The sequence below is a fragment of the Aquarana catesbeiana genome, linkage group LG01, assembly GCF_042186555.1.
Source record: "Aquarana catesbeiana isolate 2022-GZ linkage group LG01, ASM4218655v1, whole genome shotgun sequence".
Taxonomy (NCBI): Eukaryota; Metazoa; Chordata; class Amphibia; order Anura; family Ranidae; genus Aquarana; species Aquarana catesbeiana.
In genome coordinates, this window is record NC_133324.1 from 775,760,289 (window position 1) to 775,787,103 (window position 26,815).

Here is a 26,815-nt window from a genome sequence, read left to right on the forward strand (position 1 = left end):
TCGACAAAAAATAAATAAATAATTTTTCACCGATCTCATGTTGACAGTCGCTATCGCGGATTTGTTTACTTCCGGGAAACCGGGCATGACGTTATTCACGCCCGGGCCTCCGATGGTCATAGAGATGACTGGTGACCACTGGAAATCTATCGTCGTCATCAGACACCAGACGATTCTCTCTCTGTGCTCCCGATGGCACGGGAGAGCCTGGAGCAGCACCGGATGGTGGCGGGATGCCCCCCCCCCTCCACCTAAAAGAACGATCAATCGGCAGAACTGCCACTATGATCATTATCGTGCAAAGAATCACCGGCTGGAAAGAATGATATCTGAATGATGCCTGTAGCTGCAGGCATCATTCAGATATCCCCTCACAAAGTCAAGGAAATCATAAGGTATTGAAGCGGTTAAGCAGAAGCACCATACTATACGAGAATACTGGTTTACTGTTGAACTACAGCACTACCCCAAAACCTATTCCTGATAGGTGCCAGCTGTACCATGTACCTGTAGAAGATATCCTGTTCTTTGTATTGCTTCCTTAATGTGAAATCCCTGGTTTTCCTGCTAGTCCATCTTTCCCGTGGGGGGGAAACCACACACACACACACTGACCACAGCATGGTCTGTGCTGCAAACTCTGCTCTTCTCCAATGAAGAGACTTGTCCTAACACCACCGCTGCACAGCCATTCACCAGGAGGCTCAGTGTACTGCCACTTGTGCCCCCTCTAATGTAGCTGAGAACAGAGGAAAGAGGATCACAACTATTTAAAAAGGTTTTTGTTAGATTGCATACATTTTTGCCTCTCATTTCTACCTTAAACTGAATAGGTTTTACAAAGTGATCATTTACAATCACTTTAATAATTAAAGGAAACATACACCCACCCCAGAAGTAAGCAGCCATTCTTACACAGGTTTACATACCAGCTTCCAGGCAGCCAATTCACTAGCAGCATAATTGGATAAGTTCATCTGTGCCCTGCAAGCCAGCAATAGCTAACCCATCAATATTTTGTGAAAGATTCTTTTTAAATAACATGCTTGCCGAATTAAAAATCTGCTCATTCATGTCAAATTACATAAAACCAAACTCTTTAGAATGTTTATATATAATTTTATTACAAAAGAAAAAAAAAAGTTGCTAAAAAAGTTAGAAAAAAAAAAAAAAAAGTACAATGCACCAGGTCTACAGAACTCTAAAGTATACTGGGTCTTTGTTGCTAACATTGGGCTACCCTTAGAAACCATTAAATATGCAGAATCATCCCACATCAAAAGCTTTAACTCTAACAGCCCCCTCCAACTACTCCTTATATTAAAATATAGGTTCTCCCTAAAGAATCACATTACCTATACACAATTCTGTACAGTTTTTATAACCAAGCTAACAAAATGAGCTGCACTTGAGTTCACATTCTTAGCAAATAAAACAAACAATGGGCTTCAACACAATTTATACAGCAGACAAAGCATTCACTCATCATCGTCATCATCTTCCTCATCCTCGTCTTCCTCATCTTCTTCATCCTCCTCATCATCGTCATCTTCTGGTTCAACCTTCTTCTTTGAGCTTGCTGGCCTGCCAGGAATCTTCTTGCCAACATCACTGCTGCCCTTTGCCCGATATGCTGCAACATCCTGAAAAATAAACACACGCATAAGTTTCCACATGTAAAATTAACACTGCTCAGCACCTAGACACCAATTCCAAAAACAAGACTGAGTTATGGTACATTTATTTAACTGGCATCCCATAGCGTTGCAAGTTTTGCAACACCTTGGAACCCTTTACAGCCCAATATGATCCATGGCTACCTTAAAGAGTAGATTTTGTTTTGTATTAAAACAAAACACTTTTAAACCTAGCTACCCTGAGCAGCCCCGATAAACCTTGTGTCCCCCATCGGCTCTCCAGCACTATAGCAAGCATCCCCATAGAAAAAGCTGCTTTCTATGGGGACGCTCACCCAGGCTCATTTGCGAGCTGCCCTGTCTGCGTCCATTGACAGCCAGAGCAGCTTGTCCCTGCACAGAATTCAATTGTTAGCTGCTATCTGCACAATGCACATGCTAAATCAAGCTCAGGTAAGGTGTGTATTTAAAAGGTTAAAGTGGTGTTCCAACCACAAAAAAAAAAAGCCAACAGCTACACATACTGCAACTGCTGGCTTTTAATAGGACACTCACCTGTCCTGGAGTCCAGCGATGTCGGTGCTGCCACCATTGCGGTTAAGGGTACTCAATGTAGCATTACAGCTTCACACCGGGAACCTACTGCTCATGTGCATGGTCCTGCTCCTCTCCTACTGGCCCGACGACAGGGAGAGGAGGAGGGAGCCCCGTGGTGATGTCACAGGCCGTGGACAAGAATACCAAAAGTGGGTACAGGATGGCTGTCAAAGACAGGAATCTCAGCGCCCCCTCCCAAAAGGTGCCAATTGTTGGGGTTGTTAGAGTAAGTTTGCCTTACAGATTCTATAAAAGGTGAACTTAAGTGCAATGTGAATGCAATCTGTTTAAGGTCCCATACGTTATAAGTTTAAGCAGTAACTAGAACGTCTACAACCACTGGATTCAAACCTGCCTTAAAAAGCTCAAATCTGACAGCATCTGGAAAAGAATGCTAGCTCTTACACAGACCCCTTCATAAAGCAGGCACCAATTTGAATGCTTGCTTATACCACTATGCAGGTGAATCTGAAAACTGAAATACCTTCTCATATTTCTCCTTGAGTTTTGCTGCTTTCTGTTCAAATGGCTGCTTGTCTTTAGGCGTCTGTTCAGACCACAGCTCTCCTAGTTTCTTAGCGGTATCACCAATGGACAGACCAGGAGTGTCGTTCTTTATCTGGGGCCGATTTTCAGAACAGAACAGGAAGAAGGCAGATCTATAAAGAAAAAGAAAAATATGCATCAGAAAATAAAAAGGGGGAAAAAAAGGCAGCCGTCAATCAGATCTAAACATTTTCTTTATGTGCAAACTGAAAAGTTGTTAACACCTTTGTAAAGCAAAGTTTACATACACCTCAAACAACTTGCCCATCTTCAGGTGTTTACAATAACAGTGCTCAACTCTAAAGATTTTTTTTTTTGGCAAAAAAATAAAACAAAAATACTCACGGTGGTCGTTTTGGGGCATTTGGGTCCTTCTTTCTCTTTCCCCCCTTCTCCCCCTTGGGTGGGATGTAGGTTTTCATTTCCCTTTCATAGCGGACCTTGTCACCTTTGGCCAAGTCTTCAAACTTTCCTTTCTCCTTGGCAGACATGGTCTAAAAACCCACAAAAGTAAAAAAGTAAGAACCTTCCCAAATTTAAAAACACAAGAAAATCACATTCTGAATGTACATATATCTCCATACCCCAGAGAAATCTCACACTGGATACACGCTATACAATTTTCTTTGGATCCCTCCCACCCTTAGATGTACCAAAACCATAGAATATGAAGTCAAACCTAAACACAACAAGCCAGGCAGGCCCTTCAATACAATGATGTTGGGTAGTAGTATATAGTAAGTAGCACAGTGTTAGGTGTGTGATCAGATCCCCCCCGGTGTCCTCAGCTCACCTCCCCCCTCCCATACATTATACAATCCTGTGTAATACTCCGATGATGAATAAAGCGTCCCATCCCCCGGCTTACCTTCCACCTCTCGGAGCACTTCTTGGAGAACTCAGCGAAGTTGACGGAGGAGTCCGGGTGTTTCTTCTTGTGCTCCTCCCGGCATGTCTGCACGAAGTAGGCGTAGGAGGACATCTTGCCCCTGGGCTTGTTAGGATCTCCTTTCCCCATTGCTGATACCTGTGACGGGCGGAGGACAGACAATGACCATAAATAACACGAGCTAAAAACCCGGGAAGGCGGTGGGGCGGGGCCCGAGTTGGGGGAGGGATCGATGGGCGGGGCCCGCACAAGGAAGTTCTTGGCCTACAACGCTGCTTGGCTTCCCGCCCGAATCGCAAAATATCCTTCCGCCGCCCACACGACAGAAAGAGAGGGGAGGGGCGCGGTGCATGGCGGGTGATCTCCCCTGTATGAGGGGCTTTCCGGGCGGGAAAGGGTTACGGGAGTACGGCACAGAGCACGTGACCGGACTAATAACGGCCTATAGCTGTACACGCGCCAATCACCCCCCCGAGAGAGCAGGTCACCCCTAGGGAGCCCCCTACCCGCCAACTGCGTACCTCGCCGCCACAAGGCCCGGACGCTTCCACTAGAAAGCCGGACAAGATGAATTAGTGAGTAAAAAGTCCCAGCCATAGTCCGCCCACATAATACTAATAAAGGGGAAGAAAGTTCTGGAAGGGTAAAGTCCTGTGAGAGAGAATGAGGTAGAAAAGCGCGCCAACTAACCTGAGCTGTTCGAGTGATAAGAGGTGACCGATCCGCCTGTGTGTCCCGCACTAGAATGGTTTAACTAGCACGTAATACTGCCTCTTGTTTTCCACACTTCTCCCTCTCACAGCACCTTGATGAGCACTAGCGGAATACATGCCCCCAAACGCTCATTGGCTAGCACTCTCGTATCGGAAGCACGGGGGATACGCCCATCTCTCACTATTGGCCAGTTTTGTTTATTGCGTCGTGTGGAAGGCGGGGTCGAGAGGGCCAGCATGTTTGTATGATAGGACCGCCCACATCCCCTGTGCTGAGTGGGAGGGGGTAGAAACGGCCGAGAACTCCTCTAGTTAGAACCGGTTAAAGGGAGTCGGGGCGGTTCCCTCGCGTGGATTGGCTGGGCTTGGAGGTTTAAAAATTCGCGGGGGAGGCTGTGATTGGGCTGCGCTGAATTTGGCAGCGTTGATTAGCTGCAGTGCAGCCGAACCGCGCGATTTGAAAAATTCCGAGTGAGAGGAAACAAAGGCGAAGGAGCCGCCGCCTCGTGAGCGCACCGATCTTATCATTGTTGTGTCTGCGGGGAGCACACGCCGGGCCGGTCCGCCGCCTCCAACACCCGATATAGTCCTCTCATAGACACCGGTGATCGGCCAGTCCTCTATGGCGCCAATACGGAGCATCACATGGCCGCCTGTAACGTCTATGTGTGGGGCTATGGAACCTCTACTACAGCATTAGAAACACCTCTACTCTCTATATACTGCAGCATTAGAAGAACCGCTACTATACTACAGCATTAGAAGAACCTCTACTATACTACAGCATCAGACCCCCTGCTCTCTGTATACTACAGCATCAGACCCCCTGCTCTCTGTATACTACAGCATCAGACCCCCTGCTCTCTGTATACTACAGCATCAGACCCCCTGCTCTCTGTATACTACAGCATCAGACCCCCTGCTCTGTCTATATATTACAGCATCTGAACCTCTACTATGTCTATATATATATTACAGCATCAGAACCTCTACTCTCTGTATACTACACGATTAGAACCTGCAGTGCTCCTCTAATATTCTCATCTAATGTCATTACTGATCAGAGACACTCTCTGACATTCCCTCAGATATAGATCTACCCAGCCTGGCTCCACAACAGGGGATTCAAGGACAAATAATGATAAAAGCTCCCTATAGTCCTGTACACACCATCAAAACTTAGCGCTTTCAAAATGCTTGCACGATAATCTGATCATTAGTACCAAGCTTTCAAAGAGCCGATCACAACACTATCCGATTGGACGAGCACAGACTTTTTTTTTATGATACCAGATTGTACGATTTTCATTTAACCGGTACAGTTGTCATCAGAAAATGCAATACAACACATTACATCACTTCCCAAACTTCATTTTCAATATGAGACTAGCATGCAAATAAAAAAAACAGACAATCGTTCGTCTTAAAATTCTTAATGTGTGTAAGAGGTTTAAAGTGATTGTAAGGGTTCGTTTGTAATTAAAAAAAAACAACAACCATATACTTACCTCCACTGTGCAACTTGTGTTGCACAGTGGCCCGAACCTCGTCTTCTGGGGTCCCCCGGTGGCTTCTCCCCACATCAGATAACACTCCTAGGAGAAACGCTCTCCTGAGGGGGTTAACTTGCGGGTGCGCTCCCGAGTCCAGCATTTGCATCCAAAGACACAAATACCGGACTCGGCGCCTGCGTCATTGGATTTGATTGACAGCAGCGAGAGCCAATGGCTGCACTGCCATCAATCTATCCAATCAGGACACGAGACACCGGTCAGAGCTGGTGTGCTTGTTCCCGTCGCGTAACTTTCGGGGCTCAGTCAAGTATGAGGGGGGCTCGGGGGCGCTGCTGCATTAAAAAATGTTTTTCACCTTAATGCATTAAGATGAAAAACGGCGAGGGTTTACAACCCCTTTAAGGTTTCCTAAACGTCCAAAGAACACAGAACCAACTTTCATGATAAAAATAGTAGTGCGAACAAAGACACAGCCTGCTGGCCTCTATGGGCGGGTCGGATGTAAACGGACTGCCTGTCTATTTAAACCGGACACCTATCTGATCCACTAGACCAGTGATGGCGAACCTTGGCACCCCAGATGTTTTGGAACTACATTTCCCATGATGCTCAACTACATTGCAAAGTGCAATGTGAGCATCATGGGAAACGTAGTTCCAAAACATCTGGGGTGCCAAGGTTCGCCATCACTGCACTAGACGGATGGGGAAAAGATCCCCACTTTTCTGTTTTTATCAGATCAGATGTTGGCAGGTGTCAAAGGACACATGCCCATTTACACCCGCCACTCCATAGAGGGCAATGGATGATCAGATCGGGTCCACCTAAAAAACTGACAGGCAGACCTGATTGGTCAGCTCATGTGAAGAGGGCCTTTAAAAAGTGTAGTTGACAACTTTGATCATGATGTGATGTTTCGGGGTATTATTACTCTGCACAACACATTAGGCATCATACCGCAGGATGAATGTAATTTATTTGTATGCTTGGCAATGTACTGTTATGTAGTGTATTTATGCGCTGCGTCGCAGTACTGAATGTACCCTGTTTAAGTATTTGTTTTTTGTATATTTTCTTGCAAAATAAAGTATACATTTTCAATCAAAAAAAAGTTGACAACTTTGATGCACCTGAAGACGGATACAATACAATAGTGGACAAAAACGTTTAATTGAGATGCAGTTTAGAAAAAGTTATGCACATCATTTGAAGTGCATTTTGAATAAAGCATGCATATCATAGAAATGAATGATAGTGCATCTAAAATATGTATAACCAGAACACCATACCGAATTCCAAATTTGATAGCTTACTCCAGGCCCAGACCGGCCATAGAGCACACTGGGCAGTTGCCTTGTGGGCAAGGGCCGCTATGCCACATGTCCTAACGGGTTGGCAAGCTGTTGATCGCAGGGAGCCAACAAGTGGATCGTGCCCACGACCCTGCCTCCCACAGCTCATGGCACCTGCAGAGCGGGGGACAGCACAGTGCTGGATGGAGGGCGGGGGTGGAAACACGAGCTGCCTCAGTGATTGGTTGCTAGGCGGTCCTGGCAACCAATCACCAGCTTGTTATTATGACCTCAGGCTGCTCCCGTTCCCACCTTCCACACAGCACTTTGCTGTCTCCTGATCTCCGCTCTGCTGTACACGCTGACAGGTAGGAAGCGCTACCTACACAGTGGGCTGCTCAATCTAAAATGCCCAGGCCCATTTTTTGTCCCAATCTGGCTCTGGCTTACTACATGAGTCATCAGTCACAGCACAATGTTTTCAAACCATGCAGACCTCTATTCTCATGCTAAAAAGTAACACCTCTTTGTCACATTTTGGCTGAAAGCGGTTCTTCACAATAAATAAATGAATTGTCAACAGCTACAAGTACTGTAGCTGTTGACTTAAAAAAAAAGTGTCCAAGGATCCAGCACTGTCCCACCCAAGACAGTTATTCACCTGTCTTTGGGCCCCCCCGCACCAGCATGTTTACTAAGGGAAGCCGGCTATAACTCCCTGCGACTTCACAGCCAGCTTCCCACTGCGCATGCGTGAGTCACACTGTGCTTTGTGAATGGACAATTTGTCAAAGGTTGCGGGCAGGAGGGGATTCCGCTTCAATCACCTAGGTGTTTGAAGGGAAAGTGGGAGCAGGTACCTGCTAAAAACAAGGTACTCGCCCCCCCCCAAAAAAAATAAAACATTTTAGGCTAGGTTCACACTACTGTGAATTGGCTGCGGATTTCTCTGCATCCAATTCGCATGTCAGGAGATTGTGACAATTTGTCAAAGGTTGCGGGCAGGATGGGGGGGGGGGGTGTATTCCGCTCCAATTACCTAGGTGGTTGAAGGAGAAGTGGGAGCAGGTACCTGCTAAAAACAAGGTACTCGCTCCCCCCCAAAAAAAAATTTAGGCTGGGTTCACACTACTGTGAATTGGATGCGAGTTTCATTGCATCCAATTCACATGTCAGGAGATTGTGACCGGCTCTCAATGGAGCCAGTTCACACATCTCTGGAGCGGCTCCGGAGCGAATTGCATAGGAGTCCTGCATCTTCTGGTCTGAATTCAGCCAAAAATTCGGACTGATACCGGACCTGAAATGGTGAACACGGACCCACCGGACTCCTGCTGTGAGCCGCTCCGTGCTGCAGTGTGAACGCAGCCTTAAAAGTGGGAGAGGAGGGGGGAAGGAGGTAATAAAGCGGAACTTCTCTTTTAGGGTGAAGTTCTGCTTTAAGAAAGGAACCCTGCTTGGTTACAGAATACATTATCAATGGAGCGTATGTAAAATGCACTTAAAATACACATAAAACACATAACAAGCACACCACAGCACATTAAAAAAAGTAGCTTGCAAAGGAATTAAAAAGACATATTTTTAAACATAAAGGTGTCATTGCTCTCTTAAAGTAATATGTAAACCGTAGCAATGAACTTCTCTTATTTTTGGTCTGTTAAATAGACAATTGGAAGTGTTTTATTACATTTGTTCAGTGAGTGCAAAGCTGTTGACTTACAAGCTGATGCCTTCCTGTGCTGTTTGCCTATGCTGTATTCTTTATCAGTTACATTGTTCTCCATTTCTCTGGATCTACAAAACCACATCCCTTTATATTATGGAGAAAAGGAGAAGGGGATTTTTGTAGTTTTTGTAGTATATGTTGACTGAGCCTCGTCCCCCTAGGGCAGGAAGTGTTTCTGGCAGAATCACCAGGTAAAAATAAAAAAAAAAAAAGAAAACTAATACAGCCACCACTTCTAATGTTTAGTAAGCTGCGGTATATTACATGTTTGGTTTTAGGTTTACATACATTTTAAGCAATTTGAAGCAGATGTCACAATAAGAGCACTCGTGGCACCAACTACACATCAAACAGGAAAGAAGAGAATTAATGTATCTAAAGCAAAAACTTTGGATAAAGCAGCAAGGGGTCTGTCTTTTGGGGGTTTTTTTGCGCTGTCTCACCAATAGGGAGATAGACTGTCTTAACCTGTCTTGGTGACCCCCCATAAATGGCAGTGTGAGTAACCAACATTTTGAATTGTCACCAGAACAAGATTAGGGGAAGAAAGGAAGAGTGGAAATCTTCCAATGAGGTCCAGAGTCCAGTGACAACTTAAAATAAACTTGAGGGGTTTACTTCACATTGGTAGGATGTCCCCACACTTAAAGAGGAGGTCCAGCCCCGAAAAATGTAAAGTCAGCAGCTACAAATACTGCAGTTGCTGATTTTTAATTTATGGACACTTACCTGTCCAGGCAGCCCACAATTTCGGCACCCCAGCCAATCTTTGGATTGGCTGTCGGATGCAGTCGCCACAATTCCTGGTAAGGGAAACTGGCAGTAAAGCGCATGCGGAAAGCGCGCTGCGCTTTCTAATTGGTCAGGCGGCGGAGGAAGGAGGAGGGGGCTCTGTCTCCCGGAAGTGGGGAACGGTACCTGTCAAAAACAAGTACCCGTACGGATAAGCGAAAGTTTCACTTTTGAGTGGAACTTCGCTTTAACCACTTGCTGACCAAGCCTTTTCTGCCACTCTTGGTTTACAAGTTTAAATCAGTGTTTTTTGCTGGAAAATTATTTAGAACCCCAAAACATATCTTTTTTCTTAGCAGAGAGTCAGAGACCCTAGAGAATAAAATCGTGATTGTTGCAATATTTTATATCACACGATATTTGTGCAGCGTTTTTTCAAATGCAATTTTTTGGGAAAAAATACACTATAATGAATTAAAAAAATATAAAACATAATATATACCCCAATGTTTTTTTAAAATATGAAAGGTAATGTTAGGCCAAGTAAATAGATACCTAAAATTGCGAACGCTCGTGGAATGGTGACAAACTACGATACGTAAGAATCTCCATAGGCGACACTTTAAAAATGTTCACAGGTTACCTGTTCAGAGTTACAGAGGAGATCTAGCACTAAAATTATTGCTCTCACTTTAACGTTCGAGGCGATACCTCACATGTCTGGTGCGAACACCATTTCCATATGTGTGCAGGACTTGCGTATGTGTTCACTTCTACGCACAAGCATGGAGGGGTGGGGGGCGCTTTAAAGATTTTTTTATTTATTTTATTTTTTTACACTGTCCCATTTTTTTAATCACTTTTATTCCTATTACAAGGAATGTAAACATCCCTTGTCATAGAAATAATGGATGACAGGTCCACTTTATGGAGAGATCTGGGGGTCAATAAGACCCGGAATCTCTTCTCTATCTTTAAAAGCAAAAAATCAAGAAAAAAAAATTGATATTTTGCTTTAAAAAAATTGTTTACTTCCGCCCTAGACCAGACTTAACTTGGGTCCTCCAAGATCATAGAGGCGATCAGTTCTCTGGGAACCTCTTTGGCCAGCCGTACGACCCGTTGGATCGTTTCTCTGGCGCGCTGGTAAAAACAGTAAGCCCGAGTAACACCTGCCAGAAGCAGGAGGGGGGGGCATACATCCCCTCCCGCTGCTTCTGAAAGCGATCCAGCTGCTAATTAGCCACTCGGACCACTTTCATGAGAAAGCCAGTTGCCAGCTGAAAAAAAAATACCAGGGTTATGGTTGACAGCTTCAGCCATAACCCCGGTGAAGCACTTGCAAACCACAACAACATATAAATGTATTACAGTCGGCAAGTGGTTAAAAAAGTAATAAACGCTCAGTGTTTACCTTAACAGTTATACATACCCCAAACTATATTTTTCTTCATGTTTGTACCCAATGCCTACATACTTTAATGTTTACCACTGGCTCCAGGTTGCACAGCGCTGCTGCTCCAAACCTCCAGTTGGGCAGTGTGGACTACAAATCCAAAGACTCCATGCCCACCCATCACACAACACATGCGCACCCTAAGCACAATAAGGACCTCGGCCATACCACATGCCCTATGCCCGGTATTGAAGTGGGTACAATGATTAAGGACTCTCTGCCACACTGCGTATGTTCACCCGTTTAAGAACACTCATGTCGGTGGCTTCAAAGAAACCTTGTAAGGCAGCGGTGCCATCCTAAAAACAGAAGTTATGCACACCAAACTCTACAAAGCCATGTTTGCTGCAAAGAATGGCTGCACGTAAAAAGGAATCAAGAAGATAAAGTTTGTTAGCATATTTGTTGTGGTGGAAATAACAATAGAAATAAGTACTAAGCACTGAATGGTAGGCACATTCAAGGAGGTTTATCAACAGTCAAGCACATTTCTAGTGCAAATCATGTTAGGGATTTGTCATAGGCTAAACAAAGGACTTGAGATGTTTTGTGTGTACTTGCATACCTCCCAACTTTTTGAGATGGGAACGAGGGACACTTATTAGCAAAAGTAGGTAAGCATAGGACACACCCCCTGCCATGCCCCCTTAAAGGAGGATTGTACAAAAAAAAAAAATGATTAGTTAAACCCACAAGTGCTTTTTTTTTACCACTACTATTCCTTTAATACTGGCTTTTGAAACTTGCAAATGCAGCAATTTAGAAATTGGATGAAAGGTTTAGCACTGGGAAACGCTTTTTGAAAGATATAAACTGATAAAAGTTGCACTTTATATAATGCTGTATAGATCAGACCAAAATAAGGGAAAAATGAGGGGGAAAGAGGGACAGAGGGACTTTGTTCCAAATCAGGGACAGTCCCTTGAAATCAGGGACAGTTGGGATCTATGGTACTTGCAATCCTAGACAGCGAACTGTGCAAAGCACTGAAGACACTGAAATATGGTCAGGAGTACAGTTCTTTTTGGTGCAGTGCTACTTTTGAGCAGTAGAGGGGAATTTAGGAACCGAGCTGCAATCTTATAGTAAATCTGCCATGCTGCTGTTTTTTTTTTTTTTTTTTGTTTTGTAAAATATTGGGGAGTGTGCAGCCGCACTAGAAGGCTGCTTTATATTATAAAACAAGTATAAAGTACATAAGGCAATGGGGTTGATTTACTAAAGGCAAATATACTGTGCACTGCAAGTGCAGTTGCTCCAGAGCTTGGTAAATGAGGTAAAGCATCACTTTGCAAAGAATACCCAATCACATGCAAGGAAAAAAAAAAAAAAAACAGCATTTTTGCTTGCACATGATTAGATGATAGAAATCAGCAGAGCTTCTCCTCCTTACTAAGATCTAGAGCAGTGGTCTTCAAACTGCGGCCGGTGGGCAATATGTGGCTCTTTGCATGCCTTTATCTGGCTCTAGGGAATTCCTCCCACAGATATGAAGCACTATTCCTCCAACTGATACGGATGATGGGGCACTATTCCTCCCACTGATACCAATGATGGGGCATTATTCCTTCCCCTGATGCCAACGATAAGGCATTATTCCTATCACTAATACCCATTATGGGGAACAATTCTTCCCCTACTGACCACAACCCCTATGTTACTTGCACTGACCACAGTCCGTCTCCCCTAAATTTAAGGACAGTAAACTGGCCTTTTGTTTAAAAAGTGTGGAGACCCCTGATTTAGACTGCATTCGCAGTGCACAGTATATTTGTCTTTAGAAAATCAACCCCTGTGTTTCTGTTTCTACTGAAAACGTAAAAGTAGTATACACTATATTGTCAAAAGTATTGGGATGCCTGCCTTTACATGAACATGAACTTTATTGGCAACCCAGTCTTAGTCCGTAGGGTTCAATATTGAGTTGGCCCACCCTTTTCAGCTATAACAGCTTCAACTCTTCTGGAAAAGGCTGTCCACAAGGTTTAGGCGTGTGTCAATGGGAATGTTTGACCATTCATTCAGAAGCCCATTTATGAGGTCAGGCACTGATGTTGGACGAGAAAACCTGGCTCACAGTCTTTGCTCGAATTCATCCCAAAAGGTGTTCTATCCGGTAGAGGTCAGGACTCTGTGCAGGTCAGTCAAGTTCCTCTACCCTAAACTCATGCATCCGTGTCTTTATGGACCTTTACAATATAGTGTATGTATTCTTTACTTGATCGCTAGATCAATCACCGTGGATTGGACTTCCTTGTTACTTATGTCCTAATGACAGAGCTTTGTGTAGTCCTGCAATGTTGTACTGCATTTTTGTTGGTGTCTTATTTTTTATCAATAAAGTCTCATAAATGAATAAGGAGGCTGTGTTGGTGATGCAGTTTTAGTGGTGGGAGTAGTAGTGTTTCTTTCTTTTACCAGTTTTACCGAATCTTTTGCTACATATGAACCATCCAGCATATAAACAACCTACCTGTGCATATTCAGTGAAGTAAATCTAGGTTTTTTCCCATCCCACATGACCCAATTATTTCTCTGTTGGGCACCATTTTGCTTCTTACGCAGCAGACAGAAGGGGAAGCCAAGCTTTGAATTATGGCCTGCATATCAGACAATCCTGTGACGATCATATGTCTGCAGAGGTCAGTGATTGAGGGGAACGGTTAAGATGGAGAAGATGGCTTTTGACAAAAAAATTCCTTGCATATTGGGGACAGTGCTGCTTAGGCTGGTTGTTTTGGAGAAAGGGGGAGTCTGTTTAAATCAGAAGTAAATGATGGCACCACAGTGTTTGCCTGTTTGGGGAAAGGAACGGTTCACTTTAATTACAAAACCCAACAAAAAATGCTGGTCATCTGTCATATTCATCCTTTTGTTCAATACTTTGAGTCTCTGCCCTGGAACATGTATGTTTGTTAGCTGAAATGACTCCATTGGCTATTTACTTTAATTTTTCTCTTGAACACTCATATCCTCTGAATGTTGGTTACAGAAAAGGGAAGGGGAAAAGCAAAAAAAAATATTCTCACTACTGGAGCTAAACTGAAGTGTATTCTGCACTTGCAGGGTGAAGAAATAGGTTCACTTAAATGCTGATTTGCCAGCTTCATTTTCTCACCCCTTAGTTCAACCATTGGGAGCAAAGAAACACACTTTCAGGTCCCCTTTAGTGTCAGTTCTGCCCCATAGTTGTTAGGAGCTGGCAATGCCCTATGGCTACTCAATGGCCGCTGGTGTTGCAATAGGACCTTAAGGTAATAGAGTGGAGCTGCCAGGAAAAAGAGGCATTTGAGGTAAATGTTTCCCTGTGACTGCACTGAAGCTCTTATGTGATGAGCCTTGTGTTATGTTTTTTTTTTTTTTTTTTAGTGGCTGAACCCCTATAACTGTATCATATGAAGGGTACCCTGTGATTTCTAAAGTTCCTAGACTAACCAAGGGATGGTAACATACAGGCCATTTAGGTATGGGGATCATTTGACTCATTCCTAGGGTTGCTACCTTTTCTTCAAGCCAAACCCGAACACTTTAGCGGCCTGGGACACCTTTGGGTGCCCCAAGGAGAGTAGTAATGCGGTGCGCATAGAATGCCACAGCAAAATTTGGATAAGGCTAAATTGCTCTTGCTAACATCATCACCCTGCCCCCCAGTGATGCCAAACTTGCCTCCAGACAGCCACCCGCAGCTCCCAGATGGCAAAAGATTTGTGTGTGACTATCTTGGTCACTTGGGGAGCCACAGCCCATCTGAATAATCTGTCCAGGTTTCAGTCTGCCTGAATCCCGGACACATGATTCAAAACCCAGACTGTCTGTGTGAATCCCGGACAGGTGGCAACCCTACTCATTCCCTTTCCTCCCATGTGGCAGTACTGGTGCTTGCCCGCTCAGGCACTCTACAGGGTGTAGGGGAGTTTCCTCAGCCCTACATAACATCTAGATCACAACTTATACAGTGGTTCATCTCTTTGCTCTCAGCACATGAACAGAGAAGCAGGGGGAACTATGGGACGCTTAAAGTCAGAAAATTAAGTCCTGCTAGATGACTTCAGGCTGGGCCCTTTTGCAGGTATAGCTATGTAAAACATTAAAAATAAGTGTCTATACAGTTGAAAATCCAGTAATACACTGTCTCATTCTGCCCAATTTTTAGGCACTGATGTATTGGTAGAGGCCAATCTGCTGACTGCCTTAAAGTGGAATTAAACCCTCCTGTCCTTCTGCAGCCAACGAAGCTGCTTTTGTTTGATTTGCAATTGTCATGGTGTTGCACATATGATCAGTTATGACACCAGGCATTTGTTGGTTTGACAGTTTGGTTGAGGAAACAAGCAAATGTGACAGTTAGCAATCCCGGCATTCCAAGATTGTAAACTGTTTTTTTTTTTTATTCCGTTAAGTCGATGGGTTTGGTTCTGCTTTATGATTTACTGCTGTTTGTGTTATTGAAGGGAATTCCACCATGCTCCAACTTCTCTCCAATCATTGGAGTTTTAACATAAAAAAAAATCTCTGCCACTGATAACCAATTATTTCCTTTTCTATGAAGAATAGGGAACAAAACTTTCTGTATGGGTTATCTGCTGTTTCTTTTTCCACTTACAAGCCTACAGTGCGGTGCGCAAAAACAAAATACCAAAGTTTCCAAAAAAGTATGTAGCACCCTCTACTTAGGTAAGTGCTAGAGGTGAGATTTTTGTCAGAGCAGGTAAATTTAGGCAGGCTTATCTGGAAGCTAGGCCTGTTTGTTTTGATTTGTGTGGACTGGGAGTGGCTCAGAGTATGCTGGTGACTCACAGATAGCATCACTTCTCGGTTACCTCCTTCTGGCTTCTAGAGGATTCTAGAAGACAGAAGGGAAAAAGAGGAGGAGCTGTCTGAGGTGTCTCAGGGAGCCCTGACCAATCTTCATATAGGATTGGCAGGGGCCAGGCCTCCTTGATATACCCAGGGTCAGCCCAGCTGGGGACGAATTGTCGGGTGGAAGAACTGAGGATGGAGTGCTAGGCTGTCTGGGCCTTTGAGGGCGCTCCCGATTCTGGGGGGGTGACCTTGAGCCTGGGACTCTGGTGCAGGAAGGATCCCTTCAAGAACGCATGAAGGATCTGGACAGGAGACATAGAGAGGAGTCAGAGAGGACAGCGGGAGCTAGTACTGCCGAGCAAGTCTTCAGGAGGGAACCACTGGTGTGTGAGCAGCCAGGGGGGCTGGTGAGTGACGTGCTATTGGGAGTACTGGAGAGACATGCCAGAGTGGACTGAGAGGAAACAGTCAGAGCTGGGTGTGGAGCCAGTGAGGATTGCAATGTCACAGTCAGTGGAGTCGGGCAGCTGCAGCCAAGAGGGTTGGCAGGGCCTGAAGAGGGATTGCTGGGAGCAGTAGTCCACCATTGGATAGCTAGCCTAAAGACTTCCTATTCTACTTTTGCTACATAAAAAGCGGTCTGCGGTCCCTGCCTGCAAATGGCAAATTCTTAAGGCCTGACTGAGTCAGAGTTGGGCCTAACCAGGTGTTAGCTGTGCCTGGAGTAAAGTGTTGTGCAGGAGATAGAGAGTGATAATCTGCAAGCAAAAGATGTGCTGGAGGAGACTGGAGAAGTGTCATATACAAAGAGTGTACATAGTTCTGTCCCAAATTGACTGTTCTACTGGGCATCCCATATATTCCGATCCCTATCCAAGTTTAAATTCCTCAATAAAAATACAAAAACAAGCATTTGGACTGTTCATTGTCTCCAAGGTGATTGGGAAGTGAATGCCAGGCTGGGCAGGGTGACGGGGGGACCACAACTTTCAGCAGCCCCTACGGGGATACCGCTACAAGTACATGAGAACATACACCAAACGTGTACTATGGTGTGTCCTATGGTCCCCATCTGAAGAGGAAAGACCCTTCCCTGACTCCCCGTTGGAGCAAGACTCCTAATGGGGACAAGGCACACTCAGGTCCACTTAACAAAAAAAAACCTTTGCCCTCTCCTGATGACCAGCTGACCAATGAGTAATAGGTAAGGGGCACTCACAAAGAGAGACCCCCCCAGGGCAAGGGATGAAGGATTCTAAAGTCACACATACTCCCCTTAGACTTCAGGGTAGGCCCAAAGATCCACACGCTACAATCTGTGAGCAAAAAAGACACAAAAAAATAGATGTAGTGACATATAGTAAAGAAAATAAATAAAAGTGCCAATGGGCAAGACGGTGGCTGGGTCTCACAGCCAATGGAAACATTGTAAGAAAATCTCATTGAGCCACATCAACATAGAACTCGTGGCAGCTGTTTCACCACTTGTCATTCTCAATGAGACATCTTCCTGTGTAATGCCAGTCTTGACACAGTGTACACATAATTTTATGGTTGCATTTTTAATGTGCACGCACACATTTGATCAGCCCCATGTAATCTTATCAGTTTTGTTTTAAAGTTTTAAAAATTCTATTTTTAGTATGTGATTATGTGTACGCTTGGGTGCTTATTAGTTATGCAGGGTGTGATGTGTTTTAAACTGCCTGATATATAAATAACCATTAGTGGAAGAACTACAAATCTGTATACATATACAAAGATAATTAGAATTGAAGCATTAAGGCTGTACAATTTTAACGTGAAGTAATAAGTAAGTGTTACAAACCTCCTCATACTAAAGAACACTATAGTTTTATCTTAAAAAAAAAGTTTCTGTGTCCAAATATCACCCAAACCGTCCTCTCTGCTCCTCTCAAGACCTCCTGTTCTCAGGCTCCAGGACTTCTCCAGAGCCTCTCCCATCTCGGGTGCTGCCGCTGATGCCATTCCATGTAGGGCAAACCGGCAGTAAAGCCTTGTGGCTTCACAGCTGGTTCCCTATTGCGCATGCGCGAAGCGCGCTGCCCTTTCTGAATGGCCCGGCGGCAGTGGAAGGAGGAAAGAGCCTGAACTTCTGGGGGACCTCGCCGCAGTGAGATCTTCCAGAAGTGGGGGCAGGTACCTATCAAAAACAGGTATCTGCCCCCCCCCCTTCCCACCGAAAGGTGCCAAATATGGCAGCGCGGGGGGGTGCAAACAAGCAGAGCTTCTCCTTTTGGGTGGAGCTCCCCTTTAACAAGCTGATAACGTGTAAAGCATCAGAGGGAAGGTGTTACGGGGACACCTGGGCCGAATACAGGTTCTGGTGTAGTTTCCTTAAAGCTCGGTTAACACTCCTGCAATGTGATTTTCAGTGCAATTATGTAGTGCGACTTTGGATGTGCTTATCGCACTGAAATCACACCAAAGTAGTCCAAGAACCTTTTCCAAAACAGCACTGGATAGAGTTGCACTGATATGAACGGGCACCATTGAAAATAATGTGAGTTCCCTTCTCACGCAATTCTGTACAACTCAAGTTTATCAGAAATCACTCCAGTGTAAACCAGCTAAAGAGAAGTGTGGCCAAAGCTTTTTTTTTTTCTCTTCTGGGTCATAGGAGGGCACTTATTTCTGCTCTCCTCTGACCCAGATTCAGTCAACAGAGAGTTAAAGCCTTTTGTCGGCTGACATCGCAGAGCCGGTCCAGTCTCTGGAAAGATCCTGATTTTAAGGTTGGGATCTACCTAGGTACCTAATCTGCAGCTGGCTCAGCCTCTCAGCAGGCCACTGGGAGCCTGAGGCAGTCACTCCTACCTTCTCCACAGTCTGGCTCTCCAGTAAGTGCTGGAGGAGCAGAGCAGTGAGCCGGTGGCAGACAATCACCACTCTCTGCTCATTGGAGACTGAGAACTGATCGATCAGCAGCTTATAGCCGGTGGGGGGCAGCTGTATCATTGGACCGATGTTGCAGCCATATCGCTAAATATGTTTGTTTTTGTTTTTTTTGTTTTTATTTCCCACACATCTCCTTTAAGCTGGCCATATACATTAAGCTTTCTCTGGATGGAGAAATCTGCAGTGCTGCCTATTGTATTCTCAGACCTGACACCCGTGACTATCACAGTACCTGAAGAGTGACTGCATCTGATTGGATGCAGGCACTGTTCAGCTGAGAATTTTCTCCTTTCAAAAAAGTTACCGGTAATTGCAAAAAAGATTTTTGTTGAGTCGGGTGGTACCAATAGCAGGAATCGGCTGAAATTCGATCTGTAAATGGCCAGCTTTAAAATGATGCTGAACAGATGGCTATCTGCATGTGGTATGCAGCCTGGGTGCTAGACAGTGGCATTCCAACAAAGGTTTCTTAGGCAGATATTTAGCTCGACGGTAGCCTGCCTCAAAGCTGCCATTTATAACCAGTGTTGTCTATCCTTAGGCCAGTACTTTATGTATGTACACATTATAAACATTATTAATATGACAACCTAAAAAGCTATTATGTGCGGAAGATTATAATCTTGTAAAGGCAGAGCCCTCTTCTCGAGTGTCATGTCCTTGTCTGAAGTCTGTGATAGACATTTTACTTTTGTAGAGTGCTACGTAACATGTATCCTTTCCACATATAGTACAGGACAGGGGTAGGCAACCCTCGAAAGCCTCTTTTGTCGGCACTTGTCTCACTCCCCATCAGCAGAGCAGCACAGGGAAGTGTCAGTGAGACACGAATGCATTCCAATTTCAGAATTCCCCACCCCGCACCTGCACTGTGCCCCCACACATTGTAAAAGATGGAAAACATTGTTTGGTTCTCTAACTTTGCTGTAGCTGCGATCATCAGCTTTTGTGATGGGGAAGGGATTGGGTGCAGTTCTGCTGAGGGGGGGGGGGGGCGTTCCCTGTTTCCAGGAGGAGGATGACTATCTTGGCCACTGCTAAAGCCAATCACAGTCCTGCTAGCCCCTTCCACCATCTGGAGGAAGAGGACTCGCTTGCTTGCCACTACCAATCTCAGAAAGAAGGGATTTCACTGTGAAAACCACAATCAGGTGACAGTTTGTGGAATTACTGTATTACTGTTGAGCTTCTGGGAACTTTGTGGAAATTATTCCTGAACCTTTGCGTCACCACTGAACCCCTACACTCTGTATCCCTTTAAGCCAGAGCCAGTATTCAGCGCAATGAAAATCACATCCAGCTTTTCCTGTGGCGCAGAGCGCCACACTTTTTCTCAGCTGCAGGGGCCCAACTTTTGATCCTGCACACAGGCCCACTGCTTTCAGAAAATGCCCCTGACCTGAGCTCATCATTGTGCATCCATTCCAGATGCTTGTATGTGACATCACAAACATCACGTACATCACATACAAGCACGTGGGCTGGATGCGAGAGTTGGATCAGCAGGATGAGTGTGCCAGGACAGGTAAATGTGTCTCATCTCTGCTTCCTTTCACCACTCTGCATATCACGCATATCATAGATGAGAAGAGGGTACAGCGATGGGGAAAACGTGCAGGAGGGGTTCAGAGGTGGGACAGATGAGCAGGAGGGTACAGCGGTGGGGCAGATGAGAAGGGGGTTCAGCAGTGGGACAGAAGAGCAGGTGGTACAGTGTTGGGGCCGGTGAGCAGGGGGGTTCAGTGTTGAGCCAGATGAGCAGGGGGGTTCATTGTTGGGCCAGATGAGCAGGGGGGTTCATTGTTGGGCCAGATGAGCAGGGGTGTTTAGTGTTGGGCCAGATGAGCAGGGGGGTTCAGTTTTGGGCCAGATGAGCAGGGGGGTTCAGTTTTGGGCCAGATGAGCAGGGGGTTCAGTGTTGGGCCAGATGAGCAGGGGGTTCAGTGTTTTGGCCAGATGAGCAGGGGGTTCAATGTTGGGCCAGATGAGCAGGGGGGTTCAGTGTTGGGCCAGATGAGCAGGGAGGTTTAGTGTTGGGCCAGATGAGCAGGGGGGTTTAGTGTTGGGCCAGATGAGCAGGGGGTTTAGTGGTGGGACAGAAAAGCAGGGGGGGTAGAGCAGTGGGGCAGATGTGAATAGAGGTGTATTGGTGGGACAGATGAGCAGGGGGTTACAGTGGTGGGGCAGGAGAGCAGGGGGAACAGAGGTGGAGCAGAAAAGCAGGGGGTACAGTGTTGGGGCAGATGAGCAGGGGGATTCATTGTTGGGCCAGATGACCAGGGGGGTTCATTGTTGGGCCAGATGACCAGGGGTGCTTAGTGTTGGGCCAGTTGAGCAGGGGGGTTCAGTGTTGGACCAGTTGAGCAGGGGGGTTTAGTGTTGGGGCAGATGAGAAGGGGGTTCAGTGGTGGGACAGAAAAGCAAGGGGGTAGAGCAGTGGGGTTGATGCGAAAGGAGGTGTATTGGTGGGACAGAAGAGCAGGGTGGTACAGTGGTCAGACAGAAGAGCAGGGTGGTACAGTGGTCGGACAGAAGAGCAGGGTGGTACAATGGTCGGACAGAAGAGCAGGGTAGTACAGTAGTCGGACAGAAGAGCAGGGTAGTACAGTGGTCGGACACAAGAGCAATGTAGTACAGTGGTTGGACACAAGAGCAGGGTGGTACAGTGGTCGGACAGAAGAGCAGGGTAGTACAGTGGTCGGACAGAAGAGCAGGGTGGTACAGTGGTCGGACAGAAGAGCAGGGTGGTACAATGGTCGGACAGAAGAGCAGGGTAGTACAGTAGTCGGACAGAAGAGCAGGGTAGTACAGTGGTCGGACACAAGAGCAATGTAGTACAGTGGTTGGACACAAGAGCAGGGTGGTACAGTGGTCGGACAGAAGAGCAGGGTAGTACAGTGGTCAGACAGAAGAGCAGGGTGGTACAATGGTCGGACAGAAGAGCAGGGTAGTACAGTAGTCGGACAGAAGAGCAGGGTAGTACAGTGGTCGGACACAAGAGCAATGTAGTACAGTGGTTGGACACAAGAGCAGGGTGGTACAGTGGTCGGACAGAAGAGCAGGGTAGTACAGTGGTCGGACAGAAGAGCAGGGTGGTACAGTGGTGGGACAGAAGAGCAAGGGGTACAGAGGTGGGGCATATGTGCAGGGGGTTACAGTGGTGGGGCAGATGGGCTCCATCGGACTTTTTCCGTCGGAATTTCCGACACTCAAAGTTTGAGAGCAGGATATAAAATTTTCCGACAACAAAATCCGATCCTTTAAATTCCGATCGTGTGTACACAAATCCGACGCACAAAGTGCCACACATGCTCAGAATAAATTAAGAGATGAAAGCTATTGGCTATTGCCCCATTTATAGTCCCGACATACGTGTTTTACGTCACCGCGTTCAGAACGATCGTATTTTCCGACAACTTTGTTCAACTGTGTGTATGCAAGACAAGTTTGAGCTAACATCCGTTGGAAAAAATCCATGGATTTTGTTGTCGGAATGTCTGTTCAATGTCAGATTGTGTGTACAGGGCATTAGATTTTCTGCAAATTTTTGTCTTCAGATTTACCAAAACCATGTAGTGCAAGGGCCTGCCTGATTGCATACAAATTGAATCTCTTATGCTGGGTTCACACCTCCATTGCAGGAGATTGTGACCGGCTCTCTATGGAGCCGGTTCACACATCTCCGCAGCAGGTCCGGTGCGTTTTGCAGGAAAAACATGTGCCTTTTTTGGTCCTTTTCAGGTCCGAATTCAGCCCAAAATTCGGGCTGAAATCTGACCTGAAATGGTGAACCAGGACGCACTGGACCCCTGCTGTGCGACGGATGTGGCTCATATGTGAACCGAGCCTTAAGGTTTGACCTCATATTATCTTGGTAAATCTGAAGACAAAAATCTGCAGAAAATCTAATAGTGTGTATGGGGCTTTAGTGTAAATGTGGTTTTTGTTTAGGAAAACAATTGAACATACTGTAATGCGCATGTTCTAAGCACAAAAGAAACCTGCATAATATGGGATTCTAATCGAGCAGAAGGTCTGGATGAAGTTTTAAGGGCTCTTGAACAATTCATTGACTCAGTGATAACAAGATCGAATACTCTGATTAATGATTTTTCTGAATTTCCATACAAAGGAAATTCCTCTGGTGTATGTATGGCCAGCTTTATACTGCTACTTTACTGACATCACCCTGTTGGAAGTTGAAATGCAGCTTCTGTCTGACCTGCAAAAAATCTGCTGCTGATAGATGAGAAATTCTCATCTGAGTGATCATTAGACCCCATACACACTATTCGATTTTCTGCAGACTTTTGTCTTCAGATTTACCAAAACCATATAACATGAGGTCAAACCTTAAAGGCCCGTACACACGATACGAAAATCGGATGGAAAAATTTGTACGAAGAGCTGTCTGAAGATTTTCGGATCATTAGTACGGTGCTTTCGACAGCCGATTTCGCTTTTTCATCAGACAAAAGCTGGATGTACAGACTGTAAAATTTTTGTTGGATGTGAACTCAACGTCCGATTTTTATTTCATTAGTACGGTTTTCGTACAAAAAAAATCGTAAGAGCAAGACTACGCATGCTCAGAAACGAAAGAATACATACAAAACTATTTAACACGTTACGTCACTTCTGACATTGTATTCTGTCGTATGAAAATGTTCGTATTCTGAGTAACCTCTTCACTTTTGACATGAGACTAGCATGCCACAAAAAATGGACGTTCAGTCGTCCGAAAATCCAAGCGTGTGTATGAGGCTTTAGAGTTTCAATTTGTATGCAATCAGGCAGGCCCTTTACACTACATGGTATTGGTAAATCTGAAGACAAAAATCTGCAGAAAATCTAATAGTGTGTATGGGGCTTTACACGTATTTTTATACTTTGCAGCTTCATCCGACCGTGTGGTTTATTCGAATTACACTACAAAGTTAAAAATATGTTTGAAGTGTCTATTTTATTCATATTTAGAATCTATAAAGAATTGTGCACTTTGTTCTATTCAGTGTGTGTTAACATAGATATAGAGATACGTTAAATATTCTAGCCCTGAACTCGATGAAGATGTTTGCAAACTCTGGGAATGTCTCCAACGTAAGGCTAACAGCTGCTTTTCCTGTTTCTTTGTTCCTCGCTCCTCCTCTCAGGCCTATGTTACTCTTTTCATTGACTTACAATTGTGTAAACTGAAACCCAGTACATTTCCTGCTCACTCATGTTCACAGACATCAGCAAGGCTTGTTTTTTTTTTTTTTTTTTTTTTGCAAATCATTTCTGTTAGTAGGCTGAAAAATAATCCCAACTGCAATGTGATGCAAGCAGCAAACGTGTTGTAGTACTTTGATTCTTAAACTCCACTTGGTTGAATAAAAAAAGTTTTAGATTTAGCAATATAACTTTTTTTATTCAGTTGATTAAAAAAATACGGTTTACTAGTTATAACATTAAGAAGATTTAAAAAAGGTTAAATGTTGCTCCTCCATGCATAAAACAATGTGGTTTATTAAGATTTGCTCCCCGTCATGACCAGGCCATCTTTTGCGATACAGCACTGCATTATTTTTAACTGATAATTGTGCAGTCATAAAAAAACAAATAAAATCCAATAAAATAAAAAAAAAAATAAAAACCAAAAAAAGGGCCTTTTTTCCCCCCACAAGTAGAGCTTTCTTTTGGTGGTATTTGATCACCTCTGCATTTTTTTTTGGTTTTTTTTGCGCTATAAACAAAAAAAAGACCGACAATTTTATTAAAAAAAAAAAAAAAATTGATATTTTCTGCTATAAAACATATACAAAATGTTCTTCATAAATTTAGACCTATATGTATTCTGCTACATATTTTTGGTAAAAAAAGCTAAATAAGCGTATATTGATTGGTTTGCGCAAAAAGGCATGGCGTCTAGAAACTATGGGATATTTTTATTTATTTATTTATTTTACTAGTAATGTCGGCGATCAGCGACTTATAACGGGACAGCGACTTTGCGGGGGGACATTCTGACATTTTGACACTTTTTGGGGACCTGTGACACCAATACAGTGATCAGTGCTAAAAATATGCACCATCACTATACTAATGACACTGGCTGGGAAGAGGTTAACATCAGGGGCAATCAAAGGGTTAAATGTGTGCCTAGCCAGTGTTTATGTGAACTGTGGGAGTTGTTTTTACTAGGGGAAGAGATGGAATTTATTTATTCCCTTCCCCCCTGCCTCTCTGCTGAATGATCAGCAGGTGGTGGCGGACATCGGGTACCCTGCACCCACTGATTGGCTTCCGCTATGTGCAATCAAAGCGGAAGCTTGCCGCCCGCAGAGCACATGCGCACCCCTTACCCGGAAGTGTCAGATCACATATAGATATACACGTGATCTGGCGTACATGAGCCGCCCTGTAGCAGTAAAACTGCTATAGGGTGGACCTGAAGTGGTTAATAATTATTACTGTGCTCCTTTAACCACCATGCCTTCTCATTTGGCTCAAAGTTTATTCAGCACAAAAGTGAAGTTGTTACCAACAATCAGATGTTGCTTTCCATTTTATTAAAAAAATGATACAAGAATGAGAATTGATCACTAATGTTGGCCATTACAGTTTTTGTTGAAACTTTTGTTTGAAAATCTGAACTATCACCCCTCAGAGCATTCCATTTTGCCATTATTGAGTCATCTAATTTCATGTAGAAGCGGTAGTAAACTGCGTTGAGAAAATTAACAAAATCTCACTCCCCGCACAGGGTAATGCCATAATCCGCAGATTATGACAGAATTACCAAACACTTCTTGAATGCAAAGAGATTTTATTTCTCTTGATCAGAACTGTGGGAGAGAGGGTAAGGGACAGGACACCCTTAGGTAGTTGCAATGTTAATTGGCAGACTCCGAGACTTCAACAGGAGGACAGCCATGCAGGGAAAGGCCTCCAGCAAGACACCACATCTGCATGTGTAGGAATGCTGTCTCCTATGGCAACAGTCTTTCACAGTTTCTAACACAAAGTGTAACAGTTCCTTCACTTCCACTACATTCACTTCTTGTAGTTCTTCAGCCCATTGAGCTCCCAGTCTCTCTCACTAGACTAGATGATTCACTGCCACTGAATCCCTTGAGCTCCTCCTCCAATCTTCACAGTAGTATCTTCCTCAAGGGTCACCCTCGCTTCTCTGCTGGGTTCCTAGCTTAGCACTCCAGATACTTCTCAAGCTTCACCCCTCTGGCCTGCTCGGTCCCTGGCTTGACACACAAGGCTGCTCTACAAGTGTTACCTCCACTGGCTGGGTCCCTGACTTGATACCTGCTGAAGTTTCCCAATTCTTCACTGTCCCTGGTTGGGGAGAATTCTGCTCCAATACTTGCTTCAGCTACTCACTGTGGTCCCTGGTAATAAGGTGGTTGGTCCCTTAGTGGCGACAGCTTCCCCCCTACCTCCGACCATGACAGGTTCTCCGGCTGGCAGAACCGTCAATTCTGGTTGGACTGCAAGCCGCAATCCCAACCCTGCGCTACTCTCTTGCTTCTGGATAGTCCCTCAGACAGCCTAGCAGCCAGATGTGCCCGGGATAGGCCCAAACTCCGGCCTAGCAGCCCGGGCAATACAACACACGTCCACCTAGACAGCCATCCAGGTGGCACAGAACACTCAATTTTTAGGACCCCAGATTAAATCCGCTTGGTACCAGAATGTCACAAATTAGCTGCTTCTTACAAAAATTTTGCTGTTAATGACAAGAATTTGGACTGGTTTATGAAAACTGAAACTGCTCTATGTAGCAACCAACCCAAGATCATATTTCATTTTCTCATAGTATCAAAGATTAAATATAATTGGCTGTCACTGGAAACTAATTTGGCATACCAATATACTAAAACTATTACAATAACCTTGGCAGTTTTTTTTTTTTAATTGGGACATTTTTCATCTTACTGTCTCTGTATCTTTGCAAGATCACAGAGGACATTATCAAAGCTGCTTGCCTTTTT

The 26,815-nt window shown here is 44.7% G+C and overlaps 1 protein-coding gene across 1 annotated transcript; it reads right to left on the minus strand.

Annotated features, from left to right (window-relative positions):
* Nucleotides 1–1,098: 1,098 nt before the first annotated feature.
* On the minus strand, nt 1,099–4,496 carry HMGB2 (high mobility group box 2). Its single transcript, XM_073606428.1, has 5 exons — nt 4,360–4,496; nt 3,649–3,807; nt 3,126–3,274; nt 2,719–2,893; nt 1,099–1,643 (listed from the first exon to the last, which is right to left on the minus strand). The coding sequence occupies exons 2-5, from the start codon at nt 3,796–3,798 to the stop codon at nt 1,479–1,481; spliced, it is 639 nt and encodes a 212-aa protein (XP_073462529.1). The 5' UTR covers nt 3,799–3,807; nt 4,360–4,496; the 3' UTR covers nt 1,099–1,478.
* Nucleotides 4,497–26,815: the final 22,319 nt, after the last annotated feature.

Coding starts and splice junctions, on each gene's coding strand:
- HMGB2 (XM_073606428.1), bottom strand. CDS start 3,798: ATGGGGAAAGGAGATCCTAACAAGCCCAGGGGCAAGATGTCCTCCTAC. Junction 3,275..3,648: donor AGTGCTCCGAGAGGTGGAAG/GTAAGCCGGGGG, acceptor GTGGGTTTTTAG/ACCATGTCTGCCAAGGAGAA. Junction 1,644..2,718: donor TCAAGGAGAAATATGAGAAG/GTATTTCAGTTT, acceptor TTTATTTTTCAG/GATGTTGCAGCATATCGGGC.